Source organism: Ornithorhynchus anatinus, chromosome 7, assembly GCF_004115215.2.
Source record: "Ornithorhynchus anatinus isolate Pmale09 chromosome 7, mOrnAna1.pri.v4, whole genome shotgun sequence".
NCBI classification, from domain to species: domain Eukaryota; kingdom Metazoa; phylum Chordata; class Mammalia; order Monotremata; family Ornithorhynchidae; genus Ornithorhynchus; species Ornithorhynchus anatinus.
The window spans coordinates 22,250,217-22,262,340 of NC_041734.1; the positions used below are offsets into that span (position 1 = coordinate 22,250,217).

The window sequence follows — 12,124 nt, forward strand, 5'->3', positions numbered from 1 at the left end:
GGACTGATGGTTTTGTAGAAAAATGATCTGAACAGCAAAATGAAATTTGGACCCGAGTGGGGAGAGACAGGCGGCGGAGAGGTCAGCTAGTAGGCTGATATAGGTAGGTCAGGTTAAGTGCTTGGATTAACACGGTAGCATTTGGATGGAGAGGAAGGGGTGGATTTTAGGAATGTTATGAAGGCTGAACCAAAAGGATGTGGTGACAGATTTCATGTGGGCTAAATGAGAGACATGAGTTGAGGATAATGTCAAGGTTATGGGCTTGAGAGACAGGGAGGATGGTGGTACTGTCTACAGTGATGGGGAAGTCAGGGGGAGCACAGGGTCGGGGTGGGAAGATAAGGAGTTCTGTTTTGGACATGCTAAGTTTGAGGTGTCAGTAGGCCATCCAAGTAGATATATCCTGAAGCCAGGAAGAAATGTGAGGCCGCAGAGAGGGAGAAAGACTAGAGCTGTGCTGTAGATTTGGGAATCAACTACATAGACAGGGTTGTTGAAACTATGGGAGCAAATGTGTTCTCCAAGGGAGTGGGTGTAGATGGAAAATAGAAGGGCACCCAGAACTGAGCCTTGAGGGACCTCCACAGTTGTGGGGGAGACAGAGGAGCCCATGAAAGAGACTGAGAAAGTGCTGCCAGAGAGACAGGAGGAGAACCAGGAGAGGACAATGTCAGTGAAGCCAAAGTTGGATAATTTTCCAGGAGAAGGGAGTCCACAGTGTTAAAAACAGCTGAGAGGTCAAGGGTGAAGTAGGGGCTTTTGGATTTGGCAAGAAGGACATCGTAGGTGACTTCTGAGAGAGCAGTTTCTGTGGCGTGAAGCCAGAATGGAGGGAGTCAAGGAGAGAATTGGAGGAGAGGAAGTGGAGAGGGTGGGTGTAGCCAGCTCACTCAAGGAGTCTGGAGAGGAATGGCAGGATGGAGATGGGGCAATAACTGGGGGGGGGGGGGCAGTGGGGTCAAGGGAGAGGTTTTTTTAGGAAACGGGAGAAATGAGCACTACAGCATTACATTACAGCATGATCTTGATGTGAGAGATAATGCCAGTGTAAAATTAAATAGTGCTATCATGAAAGAATGCATTATTGGGGAGCATTATAACAAGGATAATAGGGGCTAGTGCACAGGCCTGGGAGTCAGAAAGTCATGAGTTCCAATCCCGGCTCCACCACTTGTATGCTGTGTAGCCTTGGGCAAGTCACAACTTCTCAGAGCCTCAGTTACCTCATCTGTAAAATGGGGATTAAGACTGTGAGCCCCATGCGGGACAGAGACTGTGTCCAGTCTGCTTTGCTTGTACCCACCCCAGCACTTAGTGCCTCAGTTACCTCATCTGTAAAATGAGGATTAAGACTGTGAGCCCCACGTGGGGCAACCTGATTCCCCTGTGTCTACTCCAGCGCTTAGAACAGTGCTCGGCACATAGTAAGCGCTTAACAAATACAAATACCAACATTATTATTAGTACAGTGCCTGACACACAGTAAGCACTTAATAAAATACCACTATTATTATTATTTTCCTTGATTATACCGGGTGATTAATAAAATAGTTTATGACCACTTTGTTCTAGTACAATAGCCGAGTAGGAGCTATTTAAGAAAAACATGATTTTAAAGGTAGCTTATTAAGGCAATAATGCAGCGTAAAGGTTGAATAATAGAAGGGCACAAACGGGTCCACTTAGCTGAAAGGATTCATTAGGAGGGCGCAGCCTTCCTGGGCCCCTAGGAGGGATCTGTGCCCACAGCAGGAGATTCCCTTTTCCAGAATGTCCTCATTCTCCTGTCACTGTGAATCATGAGGAACGGACTAATGACGGAGAAGGTGAAGGACAACATCATGTGGCTACTCATAAACACCGGAGACTTCTCTTTAACGTTTAGCAAAATACTCAGCATGATGGTCTGTCGCCCGTAAAGGAGCACGTAGAGAGTCACCAGGGCAATGACTTTTTTGGCTGCCCTGACCTCGGGCATTGCCCTGGGGGAGTGGCTCTGCCCGTGAAGGTGCTGAACTCTTCTGTGGTGCCTGTGCAGGATTAACACCATGTACCCACTGGCTGCACTCATGAGCCCCACGAAGAACACTTCGCGAAGCGAAAGCACAACCGTAATCAGCAGGGTGGTCTCTGCACTGTCGATGACTTTAATACAATATTTGAGGTCCAGTACCATTCGTACAGCGCTGCCGTTCTGAGGGCCCGTCACAAATACCAGCGAATTAACATCTATCAGCAGATTGAAGGCCCAGGAGAGGACAGAGGAGGGGAGGATCCATTTAGGTAATTTAGCTTTGACCCTCGCCCACCTGGAGGTGCCGGGACTGATAGTGATGGCTTGGAAGATGCTCAGAAGGCAGGTGGTGCAGATGGCAAGTCCTCGAGCCACCCGTCCGAGGTACACGAGAATTTTACAACCAACATTATTCAGGAAGTTCCTCCAACCCCAAGCTGACATGGTCTCTGGAATCCCACTGGTGAGAAGAATTACGGCGTTGGCCAAGGCTAGCTGGGTGAGGATCATGTCTGAGGAACTGATCTTTTGGCTGGTGGAGACCATGCGGGTATAAAATAGGAGTAGAAATATATTCACTGAGATCCCAATGCTGAACTGCAGTAGCATCACAATCCCAAAAGAGAGATCGGTAACATTCATTTTTTTGAATTTTCAATTAAACCAGGAGTCTCCCAAAAGGCATCCTGGAGAAGGGAGAGGAGAGGAGGAGGAAAGCAGAGAGGGAGAGAAAGAGAAAAAACATCAATTACAATATCAATTATATCTTCACCAGATTTGACAACGTGTTAAAATAAAGAGAATACAAAGCCACATATTTCATCTGTTTTCTGAATGGTTCTGCCATAGCCATCCTCATATTATACCAATTCCCCCAGGGATGACTAGAAAACTAGAGTTTCAGCTCAGCAATGGAAATACTAATGCCTGGGGATTACTTTCTTGAATAAGTGTGCTCGTCTACCAAGAGCTAAGCTTGAACGACAGCCACGGACATTTACCCAACATTGGGTTGGAGTCTCACCAACCTTGGCGGGGATGAACATCATGGGGTTGTCAGAGAACTTACTGTGTACCGAGCACCGTACTAAGTGCTTGGAGAGCATAATACAACAGGGTTAGTAGACACGTTCCCCGCCCTCAACATGCTTACAGTCTGGAGGGGACTTCCACCTCTCATGTCCCCCAACTGCTACCAGGCAGTTCAAGCGCCAGTGTTAGGCTTTCCCTGAAAGTTCTCAGAGGAAAAGGACATTTCTACCAAAGTAAAATTCAGAAAAACCACACTTATCTTGTGCAGACCAGTCCAGATTTGGCATTGCTTTCAGCCTCTCTCATAGGGCGATACAACCATCTGAACTGTGCCCTTTTCAAAGGAAACTCTCTCTGCCCCTTAGTCATATTTGCTCTACCTCCCATCTCCCCAACCCTCCAGTCTGTCCAAACCCAAAATGATGTCATGAAGGGTGATCTAATTTAAAAGAAAAATATTTCTTTACAGGAATTGCCTATGCTATTAAGATCCAGAGTCTAATTCATCATTTCAAGGATTCTGGGACAGGGACCTTGGACACTAGTATTCAGAATCTGACCAAGCTCCTCAAAGAGACTGGAGCAGGGAAGAATGCAATGATTTCACCCCCTTTCTAAGCCTCAGTGAACTAACCCCGTTTTCCAACTGCCCCTGAAAGGCTTTCTTTTTCGGGTGGACACAATCAGTGACTCTGGGATCTGTAATAGGCAAAATCACGTAGTTACTGGGGAAAGCCATGAGCAATGTCTATGATTCTTGAAAGACTCATGAATGAGGAGATAAGGTAAGATGGAAATGGGGATAGTTGAGTTAAGGGGTGGTGAGTTGGGATTCAAACCAGTTTTGGCTCTCCCTGCTTCGCTGTTGCTGGGAGGGTTAACAAGAGATTCTGTAGAATAAGATTCAGGAGCAAGATGAGGCATCGTTATTTGATACTGAGTAGCATCAGCAATGTCATTCTGGGGCAGAGCAATGATTCTCTTTCTGCCTAAACCTCCTCTAAGGAGAAATCATGTGATGGTTTCATTCTTTCAAACCCATCCCTTAAGTTTGTTGTCCCCCCCAAATTCCCTTTAAAAAAACCCATTATGGACCAAGAAACTACTACTGAGGCATAGCATAGCTCTTCATGCCTATGGGAACCCTCAACTTCTCCTCTCTTGGGTCAAAATATATTTCTTTAGGAAAAGTCCCAAAGAAAAAGTTAAAGGCATGCCTACAGCCTGAGCCTGGGTCCGTCTCAGGAAGCATGGAGGGTGGAACAGTTTACCAGTCACTAGCAGGGACATTGTATCCAAGAACATACATTTATTCATTCAATCATTTTTACTGAGTGCTAACTGTGTGCAGAGCACTGTACTAAACACTTGGAAAGTGCAATTCAGTAACAAATGTCCTGAACATGCTCAGTTCCCCCAGGGCAGCCCTGTCCCTGGCCAGGTTAGAGGTTTTGATTTGTCTTATTCTGTCGAGTCGTCTCTGACCCGTAGCGACACCACAGACTCATCTTTCCTAGAACGCTCCACCTCCATCTGCCATCGTTCTGATAGTGGATCCAGAGTTGACTTGGTAAAAATAGGGAAGTGCTTTACCACTGCCTCCTTCTGTGCAGTAAACTGGAGTCTCCACCCTCGACTCTCTCCCATGCTGCTGCTGCCCAGCACAGTTTTGACTTGTAGCAGATGGCCTTTCACTCGCTAGCCACTGGCCAAGCTGGGAATGGAATAGGTAGGCTTCTGCGTGACTCTCCTTGCCGTAGTCGAGGCTGGTAGAGTACCGGAAACTACTTAGATCTCAGGAAATGGTTCTTCGTATCCTGCACCACTCCATCCGTGAGGATGCCTCTTCTGTGTTTACCCTTTCTGCTCTCTGAGGGCCCAGATCTGAGCGAGGGTGTTAAGGAGAAGATTATCTAATTCTGTGCTGAAGATCCTTCAATGAGGAAGGGAATTCAGAAGGATGGGAGGCATGTGGGATAGAGTGAAGAGACAGTATAGAATAGTGATGAGATATGGAGATGTGGTGGATAGAGGCAAAAAGAGGAAACCCTTACCTTTGCTCCTCTGCTCTCCGGTGCCTCCACTTCCAACTGATCCCTGGGGCTGAAACGGGGATTTCTGGCCCAGGTGTCTCTGGCCACTGTATCCTTTCTGTTCCCATGCAAGGCGGGATCATTCCTGGGGCAGTGGTAGCCTGCCGGTTGGTTGAGAGGAGACAGGAATTGGCTTCCTGGAGGCCATAGTCACTGCAGACCTGATATGCCAGTTGGCATGACTGCAGAAGGAGGGAGGGGGCAACCTTGTGTTACAGGGAGATAGATTGTTGGTGTGGATGAGAGTCCATTAAAAATAATAGTGGTCTTCCCACAGGCTAAGGATTGGAAATAATACAGGCAATACCCTAACCCTTGATCACAACTGTAAGACAAGTCCTCTGATTGACTGAAAAGTAAAATTGATCTTTCCCTAAATCCCAATGCAACAATATTCTGTTAGTTCATCTATTCATTCTGTCCCCCTAAGCTTTTCTTAGCTTCCTTGCTGACCCCTCTAGTTCCTTTCTCTCCACTCCAGTCCATACTGCTGCCCAGATCATTTTTCTTCAAAATGTTCAGGCCAAGTTTCCCCACTCCTCAAGAACCTCCAGTGGTTGCCCAACCACCTCTGCATCGAAGAGAAACTCCTTACCATCAGTTTTAAAGCACTCAATCACCTTGCCCCCTCCTACCTCACCTCGCTATTCTCCTACTACAACCCAGCCCGCACGCTTCACTCCTCTAATGCTAACCTTCTCACTGTACCTCCATCTCATCTATCTTGCCACCGACCTCTCGCTCACATCCCGCCTCTGGGCCTGGAACACCCTCCCTCCTCTTATCTGACATTCAGTTACTCTTCTCCCCTACAAAGGCTTATTGAAGGCGCATCTCCTCCAAGAGGCTTTCCCTGACTAAGCCCTCTCTTCCTCTGCTCCCACTCCCTTCTGGGTTGCCCTGACTTGCTCCCTTCATTCATCTCCCCTCCCAGCCCCACCACACTTACATACATATCTATAATTTCTTTACTTACATTAATTTTCTGTCTCCCTCTCTAGGCCGCAAGTTTGTCGTGGGCAGAGAATGTGTCTGTTTATTGCTTAGCAGCTTAATATAATGCTCAGCTCATGGTAAGTGCTCAATAAGTGCTCAACTGTAAAGCAGCATGGCTCAATGGAAAAAGCACTGGTTTGGGAGTCAGAGGTCGTGGGTTCTAATCCCGGCTTGGCCACTTGCCAGCTGTGTGACTTTGGGCAAGTCACTGAACTTCTCTGTGCCTCAGTTAACTCATCTGTAAAATGGGGATTAAGCCCATGAGCCCGCCATGGGACAACCTGCTTACCTTGTATCTACCCCAGGGCTTAGAACAGTGCTTGGCACATAGTAAGCACTAAACAGCCTTTTCTCTGACCTCCCTTCCTCCTGTCTCTCCCCACTCCAGTCTATTCTTCATTCCGCTGCCCGAATCATCATCCTGCAGAAACGCTCTGGGAATGTCACTCCCCTCTTTGAAAACCTCCAGTGGTTGCCCATCAACCTCCGCATGAAACAAAAACTTCTCACTCTGGGCTTCAAGGCTCTCCATCACCTTGCCCCCTTCTACCTCTCCTCCCTTCTCTCTTTCAACTTCCCACCCCGCACGCTCGGCTCCTCTGCCGCTCACCTCCTCACCGTCCCCCGTTCACACCTATCCTGCTGTCGACCTCTGGCCCACGTCTTCACACCTATCCCGCTGTCGACCTCTGGCCCACGTCCTACCACTGTCTTGGAATGCCCTCCTTCCTCACCTCAGCCAAACTAACTCTCTTCCCCTCTTCAAAGCCCTACTGAGAGCTCACCTCCTCCAAGAGGCCTTCTCGGACTGAGCTTCCCCTTTTCCGTCTGCTCCCTCTGTTCCCTCTCTGCTCCCCCTCTGCCCTCTGCTCCCTCCCCCTCCCCCTCTTCACCTCCCCTCAGCTAAGCCCCCTTTCCCTCTGCTCCTCTCTCTCTCCCTTCCCCTCCCCTCAGCACTGTGCTCATTTGTATATATTTTTACCTCCCTATTTATTTTGTTAATGAAGTGTACATCCCCTTGATTCTATTTGTCGTGATTATGTTGTCTTGTTTTTGTCCGTCTGTTTCCCCCGATTAGACTGTAAGCCCATCATTGGGCAGGGATTGTCTCTATCTGTTGCCAAAGTGTATATTCCAAGCGCTTAGTACAGTGCTCTGCATCATAGAAAGTGCTCAATAAATACTACTGAATGAATGAATGAAAAATACCATAATTATTAATAAATACAGTTGACTGACTGATCAACTGATTAATGGCAAGGGGCAAGTCCTCCCAAGATCCTGCTAAAACTAGCCCGGAACCTTAGAGAAGGTCTTCTACAGGTGGCCAGCTATTCATCCTGGAGCTCTGTTCAGCAGCTACAAAGTCCCCGTCTGACATCGACTCCTGACCCTGAGACCCCACTGATGGAGAGATGACTTTATCCTACTCACCCGACTCTCACGCTCCTCCCGGCCGGTTAGACGCATGCGGAGAGTTCACATGGAGTCAGACTCTGGGAGGAAAGGGCTGAAGCAACTATTATCAGTTGCCTTTCTTATTGTTCCCCTCCTTCAGGGATTGATCAGTATTGTGTCTGAATGAGTGAATTTTTGAGTAGTAATCCACTAAGACACTCCAACTGGGAAATCTCTGGCAATGCTCAGATTTCCCTAACTGACTCTTCTCCCTGGTAGCCAACAATCTGGGATTAGATGAGCCCAGAGCTATCAGCCCAATTATCTTCTGCTAATTGCCCCCCTAGAGAGACAAGACAGCATATGTGCCATAAAGTGAAGGATTCTGACACGGCCCAACTCCTGTCTTCACCCCTCACTACATCTCTATCAATTAATCAGTAGTATTTATTGAGTGCTTACTGTTTGTGGAGCGCTTTAATTGGGAGAGTACAATAGGACAGAGTTGGTAGGCACATCCCCTGCCCACAAGGAGCTTAGTGTCTAGAGGGGAATAAATAGAAATAAATCACATATATATTAACAATAATAATCACGGTAATAATAATAATAATAACAATAATAAAGTTGGGAGACAAATTCCATGCCCACAAGAAGCTTAGAGGGGGAGCTGGAAATTGAAATAAATTATAGATATGTATATAAGTGCTATGGGGTTGAGGGTGAAGTGAGTATCAAGTGCGTAAAGGGAACAAGAAGGCCTGGTAGAGGCGGTATGATTTTAATAAGGCTTTGAAGGTGGGGAGAGTGGTTGTCATAAATGAAGGGGAAAAGAGCTCCACTCAATCACTCGATGGCATTTTTTGAGTGCATAATGTGTGCAGAGTTTGGGAGAATATCACAGAGTTGGTAGAAACCTTCCCTGCCAACAGGGAGCTTACAGTCTAGAGGGGCATTAATAGAAATACATAAATCTTGGATACTACTGGACTAAAGGTGGGATCTATATCAAGACCTAAAATCGAACAAATCCAAGTACACGGGGGATGCACAAGAGAAAAGGAATAGGGGAAAAGAAGGCTTAATTGAGGAAAACCTCTTGGAGGAGATGTGATTTTACTAAGGCTTCGAAGGTGAGGAGACTGGTGGTCTATTATATATATGGGGGAGGGAATCACAAGTCAGAAGGAGGATGTGGGCAAGGTGACAGTGATGAAGTTGATGAGATGAAATCAGTGAGCAGGCTGACACTGGGAGAGTAAAGTGGGTGGACTGCCATGTACTAGGAAAGCAGCGAGGTAGGGTAAGAGAGTGTGAGCTGATGGAATACTTTAAAACCGATGGTAAAGAGATTCTGTTCAGTTGGAGATGAGCCACTGGAGGTTTTTGAGGAGTGGGGAGAAGTGGACTGATCTTTATTTTAGAAAAATGATTGGGACAACAGAATGAAGAAGGGACTGGAGTGTTGAGAGGCAGGAGAGAGGGAAGTCAGCTAGGAGGCCGAAATAGCGGTCATGACAGGATAAGCTAAGTATGTGGATCTACATAGTAGCAGTTTGGATGGAGAGGAAAGGGTGGATTTTACTGATGTCGTGAAGGTTGAACCAACAGGATTTGGTGACAGATTGAATGTGGGTTGAATGAGAGAGATGAGTCGAGGATAATGCCAAACTCACAGGCTTGTGATACAGGGAGGAGGGTGGTGCTGTCTACAGTGATGGGGAAGTCACGGGGAGAACGGGGTTTGGGTAGGAAGATAAGGAGTTGTGTTTCGGTCAAGTTAAGTTTGAGCTGTCAGCAGGCCATACAAGTAGAGATGTCCTGAAGTCAGGAAGAAATGCGAGACTGCAGAGAGGGGGAAAGATCAGGGCTATAGATGTAGATTTGAAGCCATGGAAACAAATGAGTTCTCCAAGGGAGTGGGTATAGATGGAGAATAGAAAGGGATCCAGAACAAAGCCGTGGGGGACCCCTCTCATCTAGTTGGTGGGTAGCAGAGGAATAGCCTATGAAAGAGACAGAGAGGAGCTGTCAGAGACAGGAGAACCAGGAGAGGACAGTGTCCATGAAGCCAAGGTTGGATAATGTTTCCAGGAGATGTGGGTGGTCCACTGTGCTGAAGGAAGCTGAGAGGTCAAGGATGGAAGAATAGAGGCTGTTGCATTTGGTAAGAAGATCTTTGAGAAAGTAGTTTCTGCTGAGTGAAGCAGGGGGGGGATCAAGGAGAGAATTGGAGGAGGAGAAGTGGAGGCAGCAGGTGTAGACAATTCACTCAAGGAGTTTGGAAAGGAATGGTAGGAGTGAGATGGAGCAATAACTGCAGGGAGCTGTGGGGTCAAGGGAGAGTTTTTTTAGGGTAGAGGAGACATGAGCATTACAGGCTGAACGCGAAATGAGAGATAATAGCAGCATAAAATTAAATAGTGCCACCATGAAAGAACGTTAAAAGGAGAGCATTATCAGGGATAGTTGTGTAGTTTTCCTTGATTCCACTGGGTGATTAATAAAATAGTTTATGAACACTTTGTTAGAATATAATAGAAGATTAGAAGGTGTGTAAGAAAAACTTGATTTTAATGGTAGTTTATGAAGGTGACAATCAAATGTAAATTTCCAAGTATTGAAGGTGATAAACTGGTCTACTTTTGAGTTCTGTTCTCAGCTCAAAACTGCATTCTGAGAGAACTCTTTCTTTTGGCTGGGAGTAGAGATGGTGCCCTTATTCTCACATTGTGGAAGGAAATCTATGCCTAGAAAGCAGCGTGTTCGTCAGAGAAGGAGATATTGAAACTGAGGAGCTTTCAATAACCCAACTTGTATTTCCCTCCCAGTTTCTCTTTTCATCCTCCTTCTGATTTCCTGCTCCATTCCACCTCTACCCACTCTTTACTCCCTGACTACTAAACATAGCAAGCAGCAGGAATCTATCCTATTGTCAGCATAGCCAGTTCATGACAATTCTACTTACACCTACTAGTCCCATCCCTGTGTCTTTACGTGTTTGAGCACCCAATCCCATGCCCCATTTTCTAAGCCCAATGCCAGCTAGTAGGGCCGGGAAAAAAGGGAAGCCACCTGGCACATGTAGCAGCTGCTCCGAAACACCGGAGAGTCACCTTAAATAGACAATACATTTGAGCGATCCCCTTAGTTCCGCATTTCACCCATCAAATGGGGGTCAGAGGTAACTGGGAGCAGGTTGTGTACTGGGAAGCAGTTAGAGTGGGAAGGGAGGGAATAAGAGAAGCACAGAAAGGAAAAGGACTAGGTGACAGGGCATACAAACTGAAGAGACCCCTACCCTGCTCTCTTCATAGGGCCTGCTGCTTCGACCCATGTAGGGGAAGAGGGAGGGACCTTCCATCCCCGGAAGCAACTCTGAGCAAGCACTTCCTTCCCTAGATCTGGATGTCCTTCCCTCAACCTGCTCGATACCAGAGTTCCTTGATTGTTTGTATCTGGGGATTCAATTCCTTCTATTAGTAGCCCTGCTCAGTCATTTTGTTTCGTCATTATTTATTTATGTATATTAATGTCTGTCTTCTCTAGACTGTGAGCATGTTGTGGGCAGAGAACGGGTCTGTTTATTATTAGGTTGTACACTCCCAAGTGCTTAGTGCAATGTTTTGTATAGAATGAATATGATTGAATGGGTGAATGCTAACATAACCAGAGTTTCCCAGGAGGATCCGGGGACATGGATTAAACACGAACTCAAAGTTCAGAGCAGATTTTGACTTGTAATCGGATGTACATATGGAGATCAGCTCGGTCAGGGGAATGAGCCATACCTAGTTTGGCAAGGCACAAGTCTTTTTATTTAGTTAGTTACTGCATTTGTCGAGAGCTTACATGGTGACGAGTGCTGAACTAAGTGGTGAGTAGAGGCACAGTAATGAAAATTTAGTCAGTCAGTCAGTCGTATTTATTCCTCTCCAAAGTCCTTGAGAGAGTTGTCTTCACCAGCTGTCTCAAATTCCTCTCCTCAAATTCTCTACTGGACCTCCTCCAATCTGGCTTCCGACCCCTTCACTCCACAGAAACCCCCCTCTCAAAGGTCACCTTCTTGGCCAATCCAACAGCCTTTACTCCATCCTAATCCTCCTCACCTCACAGCTGCTTTCGACAGCATGGACCACCCCCTTCTCCTGGAAACATTATCCAACCTCAGCTTTACTGACACAGTCCTCTCCTGGTTCTCCTCTTATCTCTCTGGCTGTTCATTCTCAATCTCTTTCGCAAGCTTCTCCTCTGCCTCCTGCCCCCTAACTGTGGGGATCCCTCAAGGTTCAGTTGTGGGTCCCCTTCTATTCACTCATTTATTCATTCAATCATATTTACTAAGCACTTACTGTGTGCAGAGCACTGTACTAAGGGCTTGGAAAGTACAATATAGCAATAAAGAGGGACAATCCCTGCCCACAATGGATTTACAGTTTAGAGTTCAGTTCTATTCTCCATCTACACCCACTCCTTTGGAGAACTCATTCGCTCCCAGGGCTTCAGCTACCACCTCTAAGTGGATGTTACCCAAATCTACATCTCCAGCCCTGATCTCTCTCCCTTTCTGCAATCTCACAATTCCTCC

At 46.7% G+C, this 12,124-nt stretch overlaps 1 protein-coding gene across 1 annotated transcript; it reads right to left on the reverse strand.

Annotated features, from left to right (window-relative positions):
- Positions 1-1,729: 1,729 nt before the first annotated feature.
- ORNANAV1R3203 (vomeronasal 1 receptor ornAnaV1R3203) lies at positions 1,730-2,659 on the reverse strand. Its single transcript, NM_001253595.2, has one exon. It carries the CDS (start codon positions 2,657-2,659, stop codon positions 1,730-1,732), a length of 930 nt encoding a protein of 309 aa, NP_001240524.2.
- Between the last annotated feature and the right edge of the window lie 9,465 nt (positions 2,660-12,124).